The sequence below is a fragment of the Aspergillus japonicus genome (assembly GCF_003184785.1).
Source record: "Aspergillus japonicus CBS 114.51 unplaced genomic scaffold BO86scaffold_3, whole genome shotgun sequence".
Lineage (NCBI taxonomy): Eukaryota > Fungi > Ascomycota > Eurotiomycetes > Eurotiales > Aspergillaceae > Aspergillus > Aspergillus japonicus.
The window spans coordinates 355,575-377,598 of NW_020291640.1; the positions used below are offsets into that span (position 1 = coordinate 355,575).

At 54.0% G+C, this 22,024-nt stretch overlaps 8 protein-coding genes across 8 annotated transcripts; 5 read left to right on the plus strand and 3 right to left on the minus strand.

Moving 5' to 3' along the window:
* Window positions 1-1,182: 1,182 nt before the first annotated feature.
* pps1 (tyrosine/serine/threonine protein phosphatase PPS1) lies at window positions 1,183-3,481 on the plus strand (the record flags this gene model as incomplete). Its single annotated transcript, XM_025670471.1, has 6 exons — window positions 1,183-1,933; window positions 1,984-2,070; window positions 2,120-3,016; window positions 3,069-3,189; window positions 3,241-3,297; window positions 3,358-3,481. 6 exons carry the CDS (start codon window positions 1,183-1,185, stop codon window positions 3,479-3,481), a joined length of 2,037 nt encoding a protein of 678 aa, XP_025532364.1.
* A 963-nt stretch (window positions 3,482-4,444) lies between these two features.
* On the minus strand, window positions 4,445-7,162 carry BO86DRAFT_111051 (mismatch repair ATPase MLH1). The gene is made up of 4 exons (XM_025665929.1): window positions 6,963-7,162; window positions 6,732-6,911; window positions 6,417-6,683; window positions 4,445-6,364 (listed from the first exon to the last, which is right to left on the minus strand). Exons 1-4 carry the CDS (start codon window positions 7,065-7,067, stop codon window positions 4,481-4,483), a joined length of 2,436 nt encoding a protein of 811 aa, XP_025532365.1. The 5' UTR covers window positions 7,068-7,162; the 3' UTR covers window positions 4,445-4,480.
* BO86DRAFT_111050 (uncharacterized protein) lies at window positions 7,163-7,668 on the plus strand. The gene has a single exon (XM_025665928.1). The coding sequence runs from the start codon at window positions 7,258-7,260 to the stop codon at window positions 7,552-7,554; it is 297 nt and encodes a 98-aa protein (XP_025532366.1). The 5' UTR covers window positions 7,163-7,257; the 3' UTR covers window positions 7,555-7,668.
* Window positions 7,419-9,279, plus strand: BO86DRAFT_111078 (tRNA(Phe) (4-demethylwyosine(37)-C(7)) aminocarboxypropyltransferase). The gene is made up of 2 exons (XM_025665930.1): window positions 7,419-7,610; window positions 7,685-9,279. Exon 2 carries the CDS (start codon window positions 7,783-7,785, stop codon window positions 9,166-9,168), a length of 1,386 nt encoding a protein of 461 aa, XP_025532367.1. The 5' UTR covers window positions 7,419-7,610; window positions 7,685-7,782; the 3' UTR covers window positions 9,169-9,279.
* A 14-nt stretch (window positions 9,280-9,293) lies between these two features.
* On the minus strand, window positions 9,294-9,955 carry BO86DRAFT_375244 (nucleobindin SSP120; the record flags this gene model as incomplete). Its single annotated transcript, XM_025670472.1, has 2 exons — window positions 9,294-9,778; window positions 9,838-9,955. The coding sequence occupies 2 exons, from the start codon at window positions 9,953-9,955 to the stop codon at window positions 9,294-9,296; spliced, it is 603 nt and encodes a 200-aa protein (XP_025532368.1).
* A 316-nt stretch (window positions 9,956-10,271) lies between these two features.
* Window positions 10,272-13,155, plus strand: BO86DRAFT_385318 (uncharacterized protein). The gene has a single exon (XM_025671080.1). The coding sequence runs from the start codon at window positions 10,435-10,437 to the stop codon at window positions 12,760-12,762; it is 2,328 nt and encodes a 775-aa protein (XP_025532369.1). The 5' UTR covers window positions 10,272-10,434; the 3' UTR covers window positions 12,763-13,155.
* A 687-nt stretch (window positions 13,156-13,842) lies between these two features.
* On the minus strand, window positions 13,843-16,489 carry BO86DRAFT_329429 (DEAH-box ATP-dependent RNA helicase PRP43). The gene is made up of 3 exons (XM_025668679.1): window positions 16,120-16,489; window positions 14,171-16,037; window positions 13,843-14,091 (listed from the first exon to the last, which is right to left on the minus strand). Exons 1-3 carry the CDS (start codon window positions 16,407-16,409, stop codon window positions 13,969-13,971), a joined length of 2,280 nt encoding a protein of 759 aa, XP_025532370.1. The 5' UTR covers window positions 16,410-16,489; the 3' UTR covers window positions 13,843-13,968.
* A 160-nt stretch (window positions 16,490-16,649) lies between these two features.
* On the plus strand, window positions 16,650-20,184 carry BO86DRAFT_452915 (protein arginine N-methyltransferase). The gene is made up of 5 exons (XM_025676959.1): window positions 16,650-17,135; window positions 17,191-17,815; window positions 17,886-18,679; window positions 18,757-19,428; window positions 19,543-20,184. The coding sequence occupies exons 1-5, from the start codon at window positions 17,022-17,024 to the stop codon at window positions 19,879-19,881; spliced, it is 2,544 nt and encodes an 847-aa protein (XP_025532371.1). The 5' UTR covers window positions 16,650-17,021; the 3' UTR covers window positions 19,882-20,184.
* Window positions 20,185-22,024: the final 1,840 nt, after the last annotated feature.

Here is a 22,024-nt window from a genome sequence, read left to right on the forward strand (position 1 = left end):
TGAATGAATAAATGAATGAAGGGAGTGGCGCTACGGGATAGTAGCGGGAAGGGAGGGGGGGGAAACTGGACAGTGGAGGCACTGGGCAGTCCCACCGCCCGTGCCAACTGCTCCGTGCCCACTGTTTAACTGTTTAGCTGTTTTAGTGCCCTTTTACCCCTCCCCACCCCCGTATTATTGTTCGCTCTGTACAACATCATCATCATCATCATCATCTTCCATCATCATTGATTTCCCCTTTACCTTTCGTCTTCAACGACCACTTCTCGCCCTCCTTCTCCTCCTTCCTTTTCTCTTTAGTCTTCTTCTTTTTATTCCAGGACAGAAGCCCAAAATAACAAAACCAAAATAAGAAAGAATAACAAAAAAAGGCGGGGGAGAAACAAAGCCCAGGAAAGGGAAATCCAGGTGCAGAAATAATCCGGCCTGATTCTCAGTTGGGCCATTATTACTGCGTCTATCTATTTCTCTTTTCAGTTTATCTTCTCATTTGCCTCCCTCTCTCTTCTTGTATTTCTCTTTCCCTCGATTCTTTCTCTCACTCACTCACTCACTCACTCACTCACTCACCCTCACTCTTCCACCCTCATCCAGTCTTTCTTTCTCACCTGCTCCACCCTTTCCCGCCGGTACAGAGCACTCGTGGTCAGCTTCCCGTATCATTTGTGGGGTTGGGCGCCTCCGAGGCTTGCTATCAGCTACTAGTCGGTGGGTATTCCTCCATGCCCACTTCCCACTCAGTTCCTTGATCTAAACCCCCTCGATTGCACCCACAATCGATCGCCTGCCCGCTTGCTTGGTTCACAGCCTTCCCTTATCTTTTCGACTTCTGCCTCACCTCCTGTCTCTTTGTTCCCGTTCCCTTGCTGATACCGTCTCGTTCAATTAGATCATCAGTGTAAACCTTATTGAACCATTTAAAGTCTGGCGTATGTCACCTTACTCCCCCCGACCCCACCTGTCATTCGATCGCGCGGCACATAATACGCTTGTTTTGGGATTCATTGCGATTGCGGATTCATTGCTAACGGGAGATCTCTCCCGCAGATACCACCACATCGTCTGGGGCTGAACGCTGAGACCACTCGACACTAATGCACCACTGATTGGCTTCTTGTGGTGTAACAATTCGTCTTGGGTGCATACCTTCGCCCGGCCGCAACCATTGGAGCAAATACCAGTATGGCGACAGTTGTGGTGCAGCAGCACACGCTGCGACATTCGACTCCCCCGCCATCGGGGATCACCCCCGCCTTGAATCTCAACCGAACCTCGTCGCCAATTCCAAACAAGCATCTGCCTGTTTGCCCAACGGGCCCTTCTCCGGTTTCGTCTCACACCCCTTCCCCCGCTGGAAGAAGCAACACTACCCTTCAGGCTCCCTCGCTTTTACACCCGCCCGATGCATTTCTGCAACTCTCGCGGTCCCCTCCGATATATTCCCTAGACCGCGCAAGCTTGGCGGCTGCTTTGGACCATTGGGCCTCTCAGCCGTTACCAGATCCATCTCAGGTCTTCCCGTGGCTTCATGGACTTCATCCCGACAATCATCTGCAGGTCGGCTTCTTCACCAATCGCCGGCGCTCCCTCAGGCGGCTTCCCAAATGCTGGCGAGGCATCACCATCGTAAAGGTCGGCGGAGACTTGAGCAGGGCACGCATCAAGGGTGCAGTGTCTCCGGATGAGGTGCTGGCTCCGTCAGGTAGAGAATTCATTGCAGTAGACCCGCGGGAGGGCTTCTCAGTGCGCAACTTCCAGATACAAACTGCAAAGCTGGCTCCATTATCTGATATCATCGTCTATGGCGAGGATAATGTCAGTCAGAATCAGATTTTGGACATTGCGGCAAGACTGGCCACAGCACAATATCATTGGAGACTTAAGAACGACCTCGAACAGAGCTTACCCTCGTACAACACATTTATCCTTGCTTGTGAGTTGAATTGGTCGGCGTATGCGAACATCAGACTAAGTCCCAAACAGGTCCCTTCTCTGAGATAGAAGCAAAGTCTCCGAGGCTGGTCGCTATCGGTAGTAATGGTCAGCTCACAAACCAAGTGATGGACTTCTGTAAGTAATACATCGCATTCGAATCAAGAGCGCAGCTAACCGCCCCTAGTCCAATGGGAACGGTTCGAGATGTGCGAGATGTCTCGTGCATCCGAGATTTCAAGGAACATATGGCTGGGCCCGACATCCGACTATTTATTATTATCTGGGCCCGGTGGTTGCCCGTCTGCGGAGACTTTTGACCTGCTGATCGAAACAAGCGAGCTGGCGAGCATTCCTGGGCCTCGTTTTCTGGCAAATCTCAACAAGCAGCTCGAAGAAGGACCACAAAAGTTGGAATTTCCCTCATCTGGATCGATCCTCGCACCTTCGAGTGAGACCCGAGAAGTTGATGACTTGGTGAACACGATCCGCTGGTTGTACTATTTGGCAAACCCAGATGAACCGGAGCACACTGTTGACGCCGATGGCGACATCGCAATGCCGCCTCTCAGCAGAAGGCCACACAAGATTCTGATTCATTGCCCCGACGGTTACACTGAGAGCTCACTCTTAGCAATTGCATACGTGATGTTTGCCGAAGGCATCTCCGCGCCCAATGCCTGGCTCCGTCTCCACAGTGAGAAGAAGCGAAACTTCTTTGCGTATCCCTCGGATGTCACGTTCTTGAGCAGCGTGCAAGGGAGACTCTTGCAAGAGAGTCCGGCCACGAAGTCTCACAAACTTACCAGCCTTCCCGACCCGCAATGGTTTAGATATTGTGACGGCTCCCTGCCGAGTCGGATCTTGCCGTATATGTACCTTGGCAATCTCTCCCATGCGAACAATCCCGAAATGCTTTGGGAGCTCGGTATCCGTCGTGTTCTGAGTATTGGTGAATCGGTGACGTGGACTGCGTCGGAAACCACGAAGATGGATCCGAAGAACGTCATGCACATCACTAAGGTCCAGGATAACGGCATCGACCCGTTGACTCAGGAGTTTGAAAAGTGCTTGGAATTCATCCGTAAGAGCTATTGTTACAGCAAGTCAGACTATGTTGCTTACCCTTTTCTCAGGTCAAGGAAAATGCGATGGCATGGCTACTTTGGTTCATTGCCGTGTGGGAGTCTCACGTTCGGCTACCATCTGCATAGCCGAAGTGATGTCGTCTCTTAACTTGTCGTTCCCTAGAGCTTAGTAAGTTTTGACAGAGATCACGTCTGATATAATTGCTAACATCTATGCTAGTTGCTTCGTTCGTGCGAGAAGACTCAATGTTATAATTCAACCTCACTTGCGTTTCGTGTAAGTCTTCCGAGTTTGTGACGGTCATATGCCGTTGCGCCATGCTAACGGGATGCCCAGATATGAACTTCTCAAATGGGAGGAGTTGCAAGTACAAAAACGCAACAAGACGCCCAGAAGAGAACTAGAATGGCCGACTGTGGCCCGCGAGATTGCGCTTATGAACAAACCGTATTCCCGATAGTGGAGCGACTCTGCATAGTATCATACGCACCTCCTGCAGGAGCACCCCTGCAGACAAGCACGTACCTCGCCAGGCCCTGCTTTGCATGATGTATTGGGGCTGCAATGCAACCAGGATCCGAGGAGAAGAAGAAGAAGAAGAAGAAGAAGATTGCAGGGATCGTTCCCTTAGAGCCGGGAACACACGCACACACCTGCACAACTTTTACTTGATGACTGTTGAAACGGAAATTTTACGAGGGCATGAACTGAACCGATCTAATGGAATTCCGCTTTTTTTGTTTCTGATTGGCGTTGGATGGGATTTGCTTCCCGCGTGAGAAGTAAGTTGAATCTCCGTGGTTTCACCTGATACATGCATCCGGATATATGCTAGTGATGTCTGAGATAAGTATCTTTGTGTGTGTTGGCTGGGTTGTGTGGGCGTCTGTGGTAATGGGATTTTTGTGCTGTGTGTTAGGTTTGGAAGCTTATAGTGGTATCTCGTCTTGCCCATACTACCTCATTTATTACCAGATGATGACTTCGATTGGAACTTGAGTTGATTCGATGGTGTCATGATGCTATCTGTAGGTATGGCTGATTCTAATAGTGTTAGAGCTCAACCTGTTTTGGGTCGTATTACTCCCACTTTCTGAAATGTGCTGTTGAGAGATAACCTTGATGTACACGCAACATAGTACTTGGAGTCAACGGTAGAATATCTGTTCAGTAGCACACGCTCCGTGCCACGGACTTGGCCTTCTTGCTAATTGTTTCTATAAACATCCATGATTGTACTGTGCCATTCCTTCTCACAGGCCTGCATAATGAACTCCTACATCAGCCCAAACAATACCTACCCTACCATAAACCCCTCGACCCTCGCAGCTCACAGACCAGACAACAAATCACCTCAAAAACCCTCCCTATACCTCATGATACATAACATACATCCACCCCAACACCCCAACACCACACCTACGGAACAAACACATCACAAGCAAGCAAGGGGACAAAATCAACACCGCTCAAACACCCGATACAACCCCTTCAAATCCGCCACCTCGATCACCCCGCCCAACAGCCGCGTCGTCGCCACCAACCGGCCCCGCATCGCCGGGAACACCACGTGCTCCAGCATCCGGGCTATCTGTGCGCGGCGCTGCTCTATGTACCGTTCTGTTTTTGTTTCCTCTGCGGGGGTTCCCTGCGGGATGGATTCCTTCTCGGTAGGAGGGTCGTGAGCTGAAGCGGTAGGAGAGGGGATGGAGACGGTATGCTCCCCTGCTGCTGCTGCTGCTGCTGCTGCTGCTGCTCCAGCTCCAGCTGGTTGTGCATGGTCTGCAGCAGCCGATGTCCGTGGAGCAGGGGCAGCGGCCGGGGCAGCGGCAGGGGCAGGCAATGGCAACGGCTCCGGGACATAGAACGCGGCCAACTCGCGCAGAAAGCCGCGGAAGCACGCTTCCTCGCTCGACCAGTCGACGTAGGGTCCCAGCCGCAGCAGGAATTTCGGGAGCTTGGCGAGACACGGCAGGTAGCCCTTCAGCAGCAGGGGCAGGGAGACGAGGGCGCCGTCCGCCGAGATTTGGAGCGAGAAGTACTCGTTTAGCATCTCGCGGCGCGCGAGGAGGGTCTGCGCGACGACTTCGGGGGCTTTGGTGTAGATTTCTGCGGCTGCTGGATTCGATGGAATTGAGGTTGAGGTTGTGTTTGGGTGGTGATCGGCGACTTCTTCGGCCTCGGCCTCGGCGGCGATGCGCAGCAGGTCGATGAGCTGCGGCGCGGGGTCCAGGGTTATGACCCCGAAGTTGCCGAAGTCGGTGAGCCCGATCTGGTAGAAGAACTCGTGGCTGAAGAGGCCGTAGTCCACTAGGTACAGCTTCACGCCGCTTTGGATGGCGGCGATGCGCCGCCGTTCGTCGACCAGCCCCACGTACGTGAGGGCTGCCATGGTCTCCGTCAGCGTCGTGTGCATGCTGCTGCGCACGGCGGCGCGGAGGTTCTTGATGGAGGTGAGGGCGATGCGGAGGGGTTCGCGGGTTGTGGTTTCGTAGTGCAGGCCTTCTTCGTCGAGGACGGTGGTAGTGGTTGGGTTTACGGCTGATGGGGTGGTGGCGGCGGCGGCGGCGGGCGTGAGCATGGAGGTGATCTTGCGGACTTTCGAGTCGGTACGCACCAGGTTGTGTTCGTAGGGTTTCTTGGTGGTTGCTGGCGTTTTCGGGGTTTTGGGGGCCCCCGTCGTCCCTCCGGTGCTGTCGTCGTCGTCGGCTGGTTCTTCGGCTTCGGCCGCCATGGTTCGCACGCCTGGGAGGAGGGTTTGCGTGAGGAAGGTCCGGCTGGAGTCAACCTGGGCCAGCCTGGCGCGGATGTCGGCGCAGATGCTCTCGATGATCTCGTCTTCATTCAGGAAATTGACCTCGCGTTTCGTGGGGTGGACGTTGACGTCGACCCGTTGCGGTTCGATTTCTAGATCCAGGTAGACGAAGGGGTGGCCGCCCTTGGGGAGGAAATTCGAATATGTCTGCTCGATTGCTCGCTTCAGGGCGGTCGACTCGACCGAGCGGTGGTTAATGAACAGCAGGATGACCGTGCGTTTGACGTGATAGTTGGCGTTGGTAGCCAGGCCCGACGAGCGGAACCCGAGCTTCTCGTCCTCGACCTGGAACTCCACGAGCTCGTTGGCCACGGCGCTGCCGTGGATCTGTCGGATCCGATCGATCGTGCTGGCGTTGGCCGGGGTGGAGATGCTGACGCCCGAGTCGCCGTGTTTACGGCACGAGAAGGCCACCCCCGCGCAGTGGACGGAGTACCGTCCAACAACGTCCAGAATCTTGGCGTATTCTTCGCTCGCGGAGCGAAATGCTCGCCGTCTGGTTGGGACGTTGTAGAAGAGATCCTCAACCTACGCAGGTCAGCAATTTGTCCGCCAGGGGCTGTATTGTCAGCATACGCACGGTGATCTGCGTGCCTCCGCGGCCGGCAGTGGCTTTGGGGGCAGCGCTTTGGCCGGGCTTCGCAGGAACAAGCTTGCCGTCACTGTAAACCGCTTTCCAGGCACAGCTCGATCCGGCCGTCTTCGTGGTGACGGTCAGATGGGCGATGTGGCTGATACTCGCCAGGGCTTCGCCTCGGAAGCCGTAGGTGCCTATTGAGGTGAGATCCTCGAAGGCTTTGAGTTTGGAAGTCGTAAACCGCTCGCAGAGGATGGGTAGATCGTCTCGCTTCGTTTGGTTAGCGGATGGAAGTCATGTCATTCAGCACAAACTCACGTCGATGCCATGTCCGTTATCAGTGATCTGGAGTAGTTTCAGCCCGCCATCCTTGATCAGGATCTCAATGGAGGTCGAGCCAGCGTCGACAGCGTTTTCAATCAACTCCTTCAAGGCATGCATGGGAGCAACAATGATCTCTCCAGCTGCAATCTTGTTGACCACATCAGGGTCAAGGGCCTGTGGTTGTGAGTATAGCATCGATGGAGATGGTCCGGGTGAGCAACTGACCCTGATTCTCTTAGGCTTCTTCGGCTCATCATTCTGCTCGACCTCCTCTGCGGGTCTTTTGGTACCCCGTGGCTCTAACGTGTCAATCTCCATATCAGGATCCATAGTGGTTGTCCTATTGATCAGGCGATGGCGGGACAGAGGGCTGAACGGTCTCGATCGATGACGCAACCGCAGCAATCAACCCTCGATAGACCCGTCTCCAGTCTTTCAGTAAGACTCGTCCGACGTAGTGTAAAGAACAAATGATCAACACTTTGATTTAAAAGTGCGCTTCTACTCGAAGACTGTTGCGATGATGAGAAAGCGGTGGGGAGACAAGTGGAATAAGTCGGGCAAATCGCGTGTCCGCTCGCGTCGCCGCCTTTCTGTCGCGTTGCGATCGCTTCATGTAAGAAGGTGGAGATCGCTTCCTGACATATTGCTAAAGGATCTTCAAATTCCAGAATGGGACATATGGTTTGGCCTTAGTCTCCATACTCATGCAGCAGGCTGTCTAGATCTTGCGGTGTCAATTCAATACCATAGCTATGAACATGCGTGGTCACATGATCTGTCATTTTTATCTCAATGCGGGAAACATCCGGACTAAAAGCAGTGAACCTCGTTGATGCCTAGTGTATCAACAAGAATATGGATTTGAAGGAGGTCCTGATTTTCTCTCCTACTTAAGTAAACAGCATTTCCATGTAGAAGTCAACTTCGCTAACACTTCACATCAGATCACCAACGCGCAATACATAACCGCGCGGGTATCAACCAGAACCATACATTGGTCGATGCATTAGAGTTGACCATTAAGCCCCAGCTTGAAGACAAAATGCAAACAGACACCAGTATCTTGGAGCAGGAGCTTGCTTCAAGTCCCCCAGTCCCAGCCCCAGCTCCAGAAACATCATCTCCTCGCCCTCCAAGAAGGCCAAGGAAACAGACGCTCAACCCCCTCCACCATGGCATCCAAGCCTTTATCACTCAGCACCTTCCTGCAGATACCCTAGCCAAGCACAACCTAACTCTCGCCTCCCTTCCCAAACGTTTCACCATCTACGAACCTCTCCTGCTCCTCCCGGTCAACGCCTTCACCACTCCCCCGGCTTGGCACTCCTTGTATCAAGCTCTCACCGCGAGCCAGCGGCAAACCCTCTTTGCCACCCTTCTCCAGTCCTTTGCCCGCTACGGCCTCACCCACGTGGCCATGAACGCGCCTATTGCACTCACGGACCCCAACTCCGGGGCGGAGAACCGGATCCGCAGTCCGGGAGGGTTGATCCCGCTATATGGGGACTTCGGGCCTCTACCAGATAATTCTACATCGGCTACTGCGTCTGCGTCGCAGGGGCAGGGGGAAGGCGAAGCGACGATAGCATGCCCGACAGCCACAGACCTCGAGCAAGCATTCTGGGTACGCACGGTTCAGAATCACGGGATCGTACAGATCTGGGCGCCGTTGTATACCATGTTCTCACGGGGGAATATTACTGAGAAAGCGCGGATTTTGGGAACTGAGTTTGAGGGGTTGGATGAGGAGCAACTCGGGGAAAAGGTCTCGGGGATCAGCGTGGTGGACATGTATGCTGGGATTGGGTATTTCGTGTACTCGTATCTGAAGCGTGGGGTGAAGAGGGTGTGGGGGTTTGAGATCAATGGGTGGTCGGTGGAGGGGTTGCGGAGGGGGTGTCAAGAGAATGGGTGGGGATGTAAGGTGTTCCGCGTTGGAGAGGACGGATCGTTACTGGGAGGAGAGTCACTAAAGAATGTGGTGGAGGGGTTGACGGAGGAGGATCGCGTGGTGGTGTTCCATGGGGATAATCGGTTTGCCGCGGAGATTCTGGGGCAGATTAGGGGGTGCGTGAGAGCAGAGGAGTGGAGTCGGGTCAGGCATGTGAATTTGGGGCTGCTTCCTTCATCCTGCTTCGCGTATGAGAATGCCAGCAAGATTGTGGATAGTGAGAAGGGTGGGTGGGTGCATGTTCATGAGAATGTCGATGTGCAGGGCATCGAGGAGAAGAATAACGAGGTCACCGCGGAATTGGCAAGACTGCGAGTGAGAGTGTTGGGAATAGAGTCCGAGAAGGTGACTGCTGCAGCTGATTGTCGGCATGTTGAGCAGGTCAAGACTTATGCGCCGGGGGTGATGCATTGCGTCTTCGATGTGCGGCTATCTTCAAGAGAAGAAATAGAAGCCCCCAACATTCGTGGCAATTGAACCACACACACACCAATACTCCATGAACTCCAACCTTCGGGTGATGCAATCGACGCTCAAGATCATCTCATGAAACATATGTACAGTACAGTGGCAACAGCGCAAGAACTCTACAGTACAGATCTTCAGCTCCGCTTGAGGAACTTTTGGGGTATGTTCGCCTCCACGATCTGCATACTCTCGAGCTGTTCGAGGCGCTCCATGGCAAGATCCTCCTCATCATGTCTGCGGAAGTGTTCGATATCCTCGGGGTGAGTGAGGTCCTCCTCCTTTGCATCTTCACCGTGGAACTTTTCGAAGTGGTGGATCTCATATTCGTATTCGATGTCACCATGATGGCCCGGTCCGAGTCCGAGATCAGGGAGCCGGGCTCCGTCCGCAATGAGGCGCATCCAGTTATCGCGACTGATGACGCCCGTGTTGGTGGGATCAAAGATGCTGAAGACTTCGCGGAGGCCTTGCGATTTGCTATCCTCTGTCACTCCCGCGTTGGACTCGTCGTCCATGCCGTATGTCTTGCGCACTTCTTCGGGGGTCCAGACTCCCGAGGCATCGTAATCGTGGAGGGAGAAGAAGGAGGCGGGATCGAAGGCATCGATGTGATGTTCCTCTATGAACGCACACGATTACATCAGTGACACTGCATTGGCTTCCGGATAAGGTCCTTACCCTGCATATGCCGTGTTGCCCAGTCGGAGGAGGGTGGCTGGTCATTCGAGTGCGAACCGTGGGCGCTGACAAGAGTGCCGCTTAGGGCCAGGAGAGCAGTAGCTACTGTGACGAGCATGATCACTTCAGCGATGATCGCACCGGCTTATCGGGTAATATCAATTGAACAGAAGCAATGGCCAGACAAGTTTCCCAAAAGCGACCTGCAAATCTGACAGATCAATATTTGTTAACTAGTCAAAGCAATTCTTCACCGGGGTAGGTAGAAGTTGCAAGTGAACCACCGTAACCGTATGTATTGATGACAATCGGGGAATGGGAAGGGGGGGCCCGGCCGGGGGCCGAATTGACTAGTGAGTGGTTTGCACCGTTTGCAAGCGGTGTGGTGGTGCGACTTTTGCCGATGCAATCCTGTTGAAAGCAAAAGTTCCAAACTTCGACATCGGCCAATTGCTTCTCCATTTCACAGGCTCCATTGAACGTCTATTGTTCCCTTGCCCATTGGCTTCATTCGTCAGAGAGCCCGGTCAATTGGAACCCGGCATATCTTGGAATTACCTTGTTGGTCTCAATTCAGGGCGCAGAAATGACCGGAGAATGAAAGGTCTCTGGTCCCGCGTCACCCCGGCGCAGTCAACGTGCCGATGCGTCTCCTGCCTCAGCACCGTCTCCAAAGGCGTAGCATCGCGAGGGGCTACAGCAGCCAGCAAGAAACGACTCCGCCTAGGCAATTCGGTCACAGCCCTGTACACGAGTATCTTTGCCGCTGCGGCCCTAGCAGACGCCCAGGCCAAAGGTCAGCGCCGCAATGAGTGGGAGGAGAAGATCGCAGCGGCCAAGGGTGAGGTCAATGCGCTGCTTGATGAGGAGGAACGCCTAGTAGAGGCCATTTTCGCCCGCCGCGGCGAGGGAATGGAAATAACTTCGACCCGACCAACTAGCACACAAACAAGAGCAACATCCTACCGTTACCGATGGCCGTCAGCGAATATCTCGCGTCGTTCATTCCATACGAGTCGAAACGTCGCTCTCAGCAAGAGCAATCAACGGCGAGACGAGAACAGCCTAGAAGAGCTCAACAAAATCAGCGAAGACCCATTGTTGGAAGTCACGGAGGAGGATAACTTGTGGATGATCGAAGACTTTGACACCCCTCAATGGCTCAAGGAGAGCAGTACTCGCCAAAAGGCTATTCGCAAGATGGCGCTGAAGCAATTGGCCATTCGGATGCTACTCCGACGGGGAATCGCGCATAGTTACCAGGGTCTGCAGATGAAATACGCAGTCGACTATTCTATGCCTGCGCCCAACGTTCCGGAGCTTCTTATTCACTTAGATAAGCTCCGTAACCGAATGAAGAACGTGAAAGCTTCCAAACGTGCCAGCATAGAAGATCTGGAGGCGGAGATGAATTCGCTTCCACCTCAAGATCAAATGACGGAGCGCCAGAGGCTTGACGGGGAAATATACCGAGATACCAATCTTTACCTGGCGAATAGGATGTCTCTTCAAGAGCTTCTCCTCAGACTAGCCAACAACCTCACGAAATCCACCAACCCTGACCGCAGTCTAGGTCTGAAGCATATGCTGCTGGCATTTACCAAGACCCGAGAAAACGACATCTGTGAGATGATTCTACAGGCCATCATACCCCATAAATTCCCTCTCACATCGTCTCTCATCATTTCAATTCTGAACTTTTTCCGCAAATCTAAGAATCTCAAGGCCTTTGACTTGTTTCTTCGCCAATTAGCCGGGGATGGCTATCCGCTGGACATGGGCAACCTAGGCCATTACAAGAATGTGGTGGTCAACGGAATCGAGATTCAGGTCCCACCAGTCGACAGCGCGAATGCCGTCATCTACGGCACTCTGATTCGGTCATGCCTACGCTTCAATCAGCCCGACCGTGCGGACGCCTACCTTCAAGTCTCTCGAGCATCTGGGTATATGGACGACTATGCGACTTTGAGCTCCTACCTCGGGTTCTACGCCATCCGTTCTGACTGGGCAAAGGGTATCCAGGCCCTGCAACGGACCGTCGCCTTTATTGGGTCGACAACGGAACACAAGGCGACGCGCGTTGAGCGCCTGATCGTCAAGATGGTTTACCTCTGTGATGAATGCGGCCAAACCCAAATCTCCGATAAGATCATCCAAGCGTTTGTGAAGAGTGGATTTGACTGGAAGTGGGCGGAAAAACAAATTGATTTGACCTTTGAGCGCGATCCGCGTTACAACCGCTGGAAGGCCGCTCAGACTGCAGTGGGCACAGAAGCCGCCGAGGCCTCCACAAAAACGTTGTGGGAAAGGTGTTATTCCTTTGTCCGAGCTGTCAGCGAGCAGCTCGACGGTCTGACCACCGAGCGAGCCTCCACCGCTCAGTGGCAGGATATGATGAAGTCATACGCCCACGATGTCCTCTCTGCCATCATCTCCGGACCGGTGGCTATGCACAAAGCCGCGAAAGAGGGCGGTACTGGAGACCTCGTTCAAGACGATCGCACCACACTCCTGAAGGAAATCAGTCAGCAAGCCCATGATATCCAGCAGCACAACAGCGCAGTCGTCAACGCCCAGAAGACCGAGATCGCCTCCCTACAAGCTGAGATTGCCCAGCTCAAGCGCATGGTCTTCGATCTGCACCGAACAGTCACCATATCCAACCCCCTTCCCCAAGCATCTCCACCGTCGCCTTCCCCTCAACATTCAACTACGTCCGCCCCCTTAACTCGGCCCACGCCTGTTGACACAACATCCCCCCCTCCTCCGCCTCATGTTACAGCGTCGCATCCCCACCTGCCAGCCGGGTTGGCACATAATCTAGTCTCATCATCACCCAGCCCCACCCAGGGAGATCAAGTCTCACCGGCTAAGAAGAAATGGACCATGTCGTTTGGAATGATGCCTTCGCCCAAGCCATGAACTCAGGGACACTTCAGGGAGATTTCGTTTTTGTACGGAACAACAGCCCTTGGTACTGTCTCGTACTTTCCACCGACTCTAGTACTCCGCCTCAAGAAGGTATTGCCGGTGCTGCCGAGGCCTTGGAATAGAAAGGGGTCCCGAGAAAATAGGGGCAGCAGTAGGCCCCACTTGCCTGCTGCGCATACTGTATATACCGTATGCTCACTAAGTGAGGTTTCCGGGGGTCATGGGATGGCAGGGTTGCGAGTATCCCCTTCGATGCCAACGGGCATCTGATATCATGTGATCTTGATCAAGTGCCCAGAGTGGGAGGCACCTTTGCGCTTCAATCTTTGTATATTATACTTGTACTACAACGGTAGATAGCTGAGCGAGTATATCAGAATACCAGATTCTTTACTTATCATTCAGTCCGACATCCTATCTCTCCTTCTTTAGTCTGTTCATAAGAAGTGAAAACCAAATCCAGCCATGCAGAAGCAGTACAGTCACCCAACACAGAGCGAGAGCGGCCTCCCGCTAACAATGACGCCTTCCCTTCGCATCATCTATCCCCGGGTGCGAAAACCAAATGACACCCCCATGACGCCCTTCCCTCGCCCACAGCTCACAAAATAAAACAAGCACAAACGGCAATCCTGCCGCGACTGGGATTCGAGCCCAGACTCTGCCGTCGCACCGCCGTTCAAGACTACGGTGGCTCTGGTGAGGACCGCGACACCACCGCGGCTGCCGTTGTATACTACCCTTCGGAGGTTGGTGATAGACCCACTTTTCCTGGTGCCCCAGGCCACCGCACTCAGCCCTATTGATGCCTGAGGCTGCCGTTTGTCTATCTTTTGGAGTAGAATCGAGGTACATGCTGTTGGAGTATTTGCATTTATTTTATCTGTAATTGGGCGATGATGGGGTCTCTCAAATTACGCGGAGAGAGGGTGGGGTTGAAGGGACAAGGGTTCATTTCCTCGCGGTGCAGTTGACACAATTTACTGCTTCGAGATTATTTTATTATCTATCACGGGCGGTTACGAGACGAAAGGATGCATAAGTGTTAGGAGAAAGATGTAAGAACCTATGCCCAAATCATATTGGCCCGTGCGACTTGGAAATGTCTGATATCATGTTTCAAGGAGAAAAAGAAAATGTCTATTATATTTCATGAGAATGGTAAAAATAGCAACGCGACAAAATATGCTATCCCATCTATCGTCTCTTTTCCGCACGGATCTTCTCACGACGCGAGAGTCGCTCGGCGGCGCGGAGGAGCGAGGAACGGATGTCGCCCTTGGCGAAAGTGGAAATGTCGTAGTAGGTCGGGGCGATGTCCTAGATTAACACAGGTTAGTGAAACTGTCGATGCGATTTTTTTTTTCGCTCTTGACGAGCCAGGAAGGGTTGAACTTACAATAAGCCACTCGGGCTTGACCGCGGTCACGGTACGGATGTAGTTTTTGGTGGTGAGCACGAACTCGTTGTACAGGACCCACTCAGCCTCGTGGCCGAGCACCGTCGACGGGTGGAGCAGGACGTTCTGGTGGTCCTTGATGGTCATGTACATGCTCTTGCCCTGGCTCTCCTTCTTGGCGACCTGCATGAAGAAACCGGCGCACAGCGCGCGGCGGATGTTCTCGTAGTACTTCTTGTCCTCGAAGGGCGTGGAGATCATCTCGAGCTCCTCGCGTTCCATGATGCGCAGGAGCTGCATGCGGACGTTGTCGGCCGACTGCAGCGACCGGAGGGAGAGGAAGTGGTCGTGGCACCATTGCTTGAGGTTGTCCTGGGCTTCGGGGCTCTTGAAGGCGTGGTAGACGTTGAGGAGGGTCAGGTGGTCACCGTCGGGGTGGGAAAACAGGTCTTTCATCTCGTCTGCGCGCTTCCTTTGAGAGGCCGGGCGGACGAACACGTTGGGCACGGAAAGAAGGGCCGTGATCGAGAGGATCTCGTTCGAGCAGTAGAATTCGGGAGAGCTGATAAGCATGACGGCAAGGGAAGGGTCGAGAGGGAATTCAGATGCGAGGCGGCCCAGCTGGGTCAGGTTTCCATCGTCGTCCAGACACGCAAGGTAGTTGAGTTCCTCCAAGGCTCTCATCAAGGTCTCGGGGGCCGGAGGATCCATCAGGTCGAAGTGGACGAGGTCGTCGATGCCAAGTTTCTTAAGCTCCAGCACTGTCGAAGAGAGGTTGGATCGCAGAATCTCGGGGTAAGTCTGATCGATCAGTTCCTTCTTGAAGGCGCCTTCGGTATAGAGACGGAAACACTTTCCGGGACGGGTACGACCAGCACGACCAGCTCTCTGCTGGGCGGAAGCCTTGGAGATCGGAGAGACCAGGAGGGACTCGACACGAATACGGGGGTTGTAGATCTTTTGCTTTGAGAAACCGGGGTCGACCACGTAGACAATACCGTCAATGGTAAGCGACGTTTCGGCGATGTTCGTGGACACAATAACCTTTCTACCGGGACGGCCTCCCGGACGACGAGCAGGCGGTGCCGGCTCGAAGATGCGCTGTTGCATATGAGGGGGAAGACTACCATAGAGAGGGTAGACCTTGATCGGTCCAGCGTCTGCCTCGCGCATCATCTCGTCCGCCTCCAAAGAAATCTTTCGAGAGGCGTCTTCGATTTCTTCCTCACCCGTCAAAAAGAGCAGGATATCACCCTCGTCTTCGGTAGCGTGAATCTGAAGAACAGTCCGAATGGCGGCTTCAACGTAGTCCTGCTCAGGCTCGGGGGTATAGAAGATCTCGACGGGGTGGGTACGACCAGGAACAGCAAGGAGGGGGGCATCGTTGAAATAACGCTGGAACTTCTGCGCATCCAAAGTGGCAGACATGATAATGATCTTGAGGTCGGGCCGGCGCACGACAACCTCCTTCAGAAGACCCATAAGAACATCGGTAGCCATGGTTCTTTCGTGAGCCTCGTCCAGAATGATGGTGCTGTAGCGGGTAAGATCGTGGTCGTGCATGGCTTCTCTCAGAAGCATACCATCCGTCATGTACTTGAGCACCGTCTTGGAACTAGTCATATCTTCGAAACGAATGCTGTAACCGACTTCCTCTCCAAGCTTGACATCCAACTCTGCAGCGACACGCTGGGCGACGGACATGGCAGCGACACGACGGGGTTGGGTACAAGCAACCATCTTGCGCTGAGTCTGCGGTTGATCATCGAAGAGCACGAACTGGGGGATTTGCGTCGTCTTTCCGGAACCCGTCTCGCCGACGAAGACGAGGATTTGCGACTTCTGGTAAAGCTGTAGGAATTCATCTCTGCGAAAAATTAGTCGATCTGGAACCGAGAATGCACCAGCGCAGCGCTGGCAGGGCACAAAGGGAAAATGCGAAAACCAACCTTTGGGCATGGACGGGGAGGTCGCGACGAGTCTGTAAGATGGAGACGTATTTGCTGGAGAATGGCTGATCGTTGAAAGGGTTGATCTCGCCATCCTCGACCTCCTTAGCCAGAGCAGCAGTCGTCTGATGGCGCTTCATCTTGCCAAAAGCCGGGTGAAGGTCCGCACCGCCATTGTCGGGATACATGTGAGCCAGGTACGGGTTGTTCTTGGGATCTGTCTCAGTCTTGTCCATTTTTTGACGCTTAGCACGCGAACCGTTCTCAGAATCCGAGCGACGATCAACCATGGCGTCAGAAGGATTTGGGGGGGAGAGAAAAGGCGGGGTGGACAACAAGTCGCGAGAGTTCGTCCGTCGCAGAACTGTTGTTGGAGGCGAGTTTGAAGAAAAAAAGGCGGCCCTGATAGGCAAGTCGGCCGGGCCTCGCCAGTCGCCACAGATACTTTTTGTTCCGCTCACCGCCAAAGTATTCTGCCGCCATTTACCCCACGGCGGTTCGGACTGGCAAGGGGAAAAAGAGCAGCAGAACCACGTTTGACAGCCAGCTTCATCCACTCAGGCACACGTCGTTGGTGAGCACAGGCCGGCAGTTCTCCTCTTCAACCCCATTGCGTGGCTGGCTCTTGTTAGTACTCACCTCTTCATACACCCTGCAACTCCCTCTTTCCTACAATGGCCTAAAATCACTTCTAGTATTGAAACTCAATTGATCGACCGCAGGTGGGACCGCAATCTTCATCCGATCAACAAGCCGTTCTCGACGATATATAGTCCATCACCATATAAACGACATTGGGGGATAACTCTAGTCGCTCTTCACGCAGTCCATTCATTTTTATCGCCCCGAAACTCGCAGGCAAAACCACCACTCTTCTCCCTGATATCTCTTTGTCCGCCAAAATGGAGTCCTTTACCAACTCCGACACTGTCAACATGACCTTCTGCATCGGGCAGCATGAGGAGCGAAAGGCACCCATTACCAATGAAATGGTACAAGCGGCACACGAGAGTAATGTACGAAGCTACAATTCTAGGATGCAAGCATCTGCTAATCCTTCTTCCTGGATAGTATGACATGTTGACTGCGCCGGTAACCACCTCCCACTTCCAATCCCGAGTGCTCGCTCTTCTCTCGACCTATCAAGGGAGCTTACAACCTTCGGCACCAGGCTCCAATGGAACGATGATGACCAGCGATAATACACGGCCGCTCATAATCCCTGAGCTCGGCCCTGCCGATACGCACATGACTCCGAACGAGGCAATGACCCAGCTGGTCGGCGTAACCAGCTCCTGGATTGACTTGTGCTCCCCGGACCCTCTGATTGCAGACATCTCTCGCCAGGTCTTCATGCTGGAAGTGAACTATGCCGCCTTCTGTGGAATTGGATACCTTCTGATTCCGGGGCCAAAACTCCACCACAATGACGCTCATTCGGAGCAGATCATCTACTATGCACGAGCCGTGCAAGATGCCATCAATGTCGCGCCTTACATCCAGTTCCACATCTGGACTCAGATGGCCGATGTCCCAGATTTCCAAGGAGACAAGATTACTGACTTGGCCAGCCTCGCGCGCAAGGAGTTTGTCAGCGACTCGGTCGATTCGGTGTCACAGATTGACCCGTTCGGTACCTGGGATGCCTGGGATATCATCAGAAGAGTCTGTAAATACCACACAAGACTTGTCGTAGGTATGGTACACCGCTGCATCTTCGTAGTCTCAGTCCTGCTCTTGTATAGTCTTGCTGATCATTGTACTAGCACTCGCACTGCCCAAGCAACTTCCTCCGATGTCCGTGCAGTCCCGCTGGTACTCGGAGCCCACTCACATGCTCACGATTCATGGTAATACCTTCCTCAAAAACCAAAAAGGATACCCCGTGCTGTCAAAGGCACACCAAGCTTTGATTGCTCGATTCATGCGCCTCCGAACCGCCCCCTGGATCCTCCTTTGTGAAGTTGGCCCTATTCCAGGAGTGGAGGTGGACGAGTCCTTTGAGAACCCTGATGCACCAGGCCCGGAGTATCCCAGCCTCGCGCAGGCTGCAGTCTCGAACAAGAAGCACCACGATCCCACTCCTCATCTATCTTATGTCAGAAACCTCCAGTCCCGCCAACCTCCCCGCAGCGCTATGGAACGGTTTGGGACAGGCTATCAAGATTATCTCCAAGCCCCGCTGCAGCCATTGACCGTCAATCTGGAGAGTATCACCTACGAGGTCTTCGAGAAAGATCCCATCAAGTACGATTGGTACGAAAGAGCCATCGCGAAAGCCCTGACGGACTGGTCGAAGAAGCCGAAATCCGGGCCCGATGGCAAAGTATCGGTCGCTGTTGTGGGAGCCGGTCGAGGACCGCTCGTCGGCCGTGCGCTTCGAGCCAGCGCCGAAACAGGCGTGGAAATTGACCTTTGGGCGGTGGAGAAGAATCCCAACGCATTTGTTCTTCTCCAGCGTCACAACAAGAATCACTGGGGCGGTAAAGTCACGTTGGTCCACTCCGACATGCGAAGCTGGAAGGGCCCCCAGATCGCGAAGGGAACCGCACCAGCATCGGTAAGAACAGCCAGACACTTTCTCTTCATAGGCAAATGACATTGAACCCCCTTTATAACGCTAATACTCAAAACCAGAACTCTACACAATCACCCATCTCCGGCACCGTCCCTACCACGATTGATATCCTCGTCTCCGAGCTGCTAGGCTCCTTCGGCGACAACGAGCTTTCGCCCGAATGCCTCGACGGCGTCACCCACCTCCTCACCCCCATCCACGGCATCTCCATCCCGGCCTCTTACACCGCCCATCTCACCCCGATCGCGGCGCCCAAGCTGCACGCCGACGTGATGAACCAGTCCATCTCCAACCCCGCCGCCCCCGAGACGCCGTACGTGGTGATGCTGCACGCCATCGACTTCCTGTCCACGAACCAGCCCTCGGCCGCCGCGCTGATGAACTCCGGCGCCGGGAGCCACCACAGCGTCCGCAACTCGATCTCCACGCTGCCCGGCGGCGGCGGATCCAGCGAGACGCCCATCCCCTTCGTGCAGACCACCTGGTCCTTCGAACACCCGAACCTCAACATCCCGCCGCAGTCCCCGTCCTCGTCGACGATCTCCAACGCCCACAACGTGCGCCGCACCCGCCTGACGTTCCCCGTCCAGAACCGCGGCGTCTGCCACGGCCTGGCGGGCTACTTCGAGACCGTGCTCTACCGCGACATCGAACTGTCGACGAATCCCGTGACCATGGACGCCAAGAGCCAGGATATGATCAGCTGGTTCCCCATATACTTCCCTCTCAAGGTCAGTTTTACCTCGGATTTCCTGCGTAACCCTGCCATCTACAAGTCTTCCTCTGTAAATATCAGGTGCAAATGCGGAGAAGAACTACAGTTAACATGTCGGAACAAATGACAGACCCCCCTCAACGTCCCCGATAATGGCGAAGTGGTCGTCACCATGTACCGCCAAACGGACAACCGCAAGGTCTGGTACGAGTGGATGGTGGAGGTGTTCGCGCTGGAAGGCGCCGCAGCAGGAGGCAACCCGGAGCCTTCCACGGCCGTCGAGCTGGTGGCGGCTCCGGTCATGAGCGGTGCTCGGACGGCGACGGCGACGGGCTCCTCCGTGCACGGCGGCCCCGATCGGGAGCGTTCCAGGGCGGCGGCGGGGGCGGTCAGATCACGTGGTGTCCGGCGCGTGCGAGTTGGCACCAGCGATCTGCACTCCAGTATCAAGGAAGGATGTCTCATGTGATCTTTTGGTGCGGGATGCTTTTGTATGGTAGTGATTGATTCTCAAGGGAAGGGGATCATGGACTATCATGACGTAGTGATAGTGGAAAGGGGAGGGGAGGGTTGGTGCAAAACGGCTGTGGATGAAGTATCACGGGTTGGTGTTGGTTATTGTGTGAGGCGGCCTGCGTGTGATGTGTGATGTGTGATGAAATGAATATACGTAGTCAGATTTTTGGAGTGGGGAGGGCGAGAGGGAGAGGGAGAGAAGCGGGAGGCCATAGTACAGTACAGTACGGAGTACATTTTACCTAGTACACATGCCACCTACTAGAACAAAGAACTATTATTAAGTTCAATCGAGTCGAGCGGAGTCGGTTGCCTCTCACTCTTCGCTGGCTGAACCACATATCTACACACGGTTGCTTTGAGATTATCCGACCATCCATCCCATCCCATCCTCGGAGTTGTGCTCCGCTTACAATTTGACCAGCCAAGAATGTACAGAAAAAAAGATATGACCGCGGATTAATGTCCGCTCTATAAACGATGACGACCGACTGGACGGGATCCAGACGGACGGACAATTGTCAATGGGGATTTTCCTCCCGACGGCTCGCTGGGTTGGGAGCATAGGTATAGGCAATGATTGCCAATGAGAAGTTAAATGTTATTGGCACGGACCACACAGAAGCGACCGCCTCGCCGCCTGCGAGAGCGATTGGCAATGGATAATCGATGGGGGGAACTTGGAAGGGTGGACGTGGCTTGCTTCCTGTGATTTGGATCGAAACGGCCCGAATTTAGAAGTTTGGAAGGGGGGAGGGAAATGGCTCAGGGCTCTTGGCCCGACAGATTACTAGGTATCCTTGGGCGGATTCACGGTGGTTTGTTTGGCTGGGTTGGTCTCTCGGCGTCCAAGCGCCCGCGCCCGCGGCCGGAAAGGGAGGGTCCTCGGCGATGGTGGCCTCGCCGTCGTTCGTGATGGACCCCCTCCCCCCTTTCCCCGGGATGGGGCTTAAGGGGGGCTATGTTATGCTGTGACAATCATTCACTGAGTACGGAGCAGTTTGATAGCGACAAGGTACGCAGTACTTGGACTGTACCCACCCGTAGGCGTAAGGTCAGCATAAGCAACGCAGCCTAGCAAAGCAAACACCGAATTCGGTGGGCGGGTCGTCACACTGGGCGCACCTCCGTGGAACAAACTGTGAAGCTGCAGATCGGAGGAACTGTAGTCTGTAGCCAAGACAGGAACTAGTGTGGCGGTATGAAGGACTATTGGCGAAGAGAGGAGGTAGAGAAGGGGATTGAAAGCTGGGAACAGCCTAAAAGCACGTCCTCGATTATGACGAGTTAGCTCCAGGAGTCATCCATGGGATTTACGTTTACCACAACGAGAGTCAGAGTGAGAAACGTGTTGCCGTGGACTGCCGTGGTTGGTTTCATGTCTTTGACGGAGCGCGAGGTTCCGATTAGATAGATATCGAATCGATGGTGCAGTTATTCGTTAGATATGCATCACATACTCAAGGTTGGCACTCCTTGGTCCTCCCCCTTTGGCAATAGCTGCTGCTGCATTGCCTTATCGTCGTCATCTTTGCTGCACTGCAGAACCGAGATGAATAGTCCAGTTGGCTACGGTGGTTCTCTACCTGGTTTCATGCTGGGATGAAGGGGGTCTGGACCACAGCTGTAAGTTTGACTGGAGTTGGCAATCGGTTCCAGGCCGACGAGTTGGTTTGCTTATTCCTAGACGTTGTCATGATCTGTCCCATCTCCCCTCTCCCGGCTCATCTTATCGTCCACGACAGAGGAGGGGGTAACGGAATAGATTCCCCGCGGCAACCAAATTGCTCCGGGAGAGTAGCCAGTCAGTGAGAATCTCCTGCTGCAAGCTGAGTCGATTGTCCAGTTTCTGTGACAGTCTGACGGGCGGGGAAGAGAGGCTTTAGGGGCCGGAATCTCGCAATTGGCAGTCGGCATTGTTGTATTCTTGTATTCTAAGAATGATGATTGATGATAACGATAGCGTATCGATAGCCAAGTATGGTCGGAGTTAAGCCGCCTTCCGAAGAGCGGCTGCCGAAACGAGGGGGAGCTCCGACTGTCGGACGGATAGGCGGATTGGCGGAAGTACTGGAAAGATACCTGGTTATGCTAAG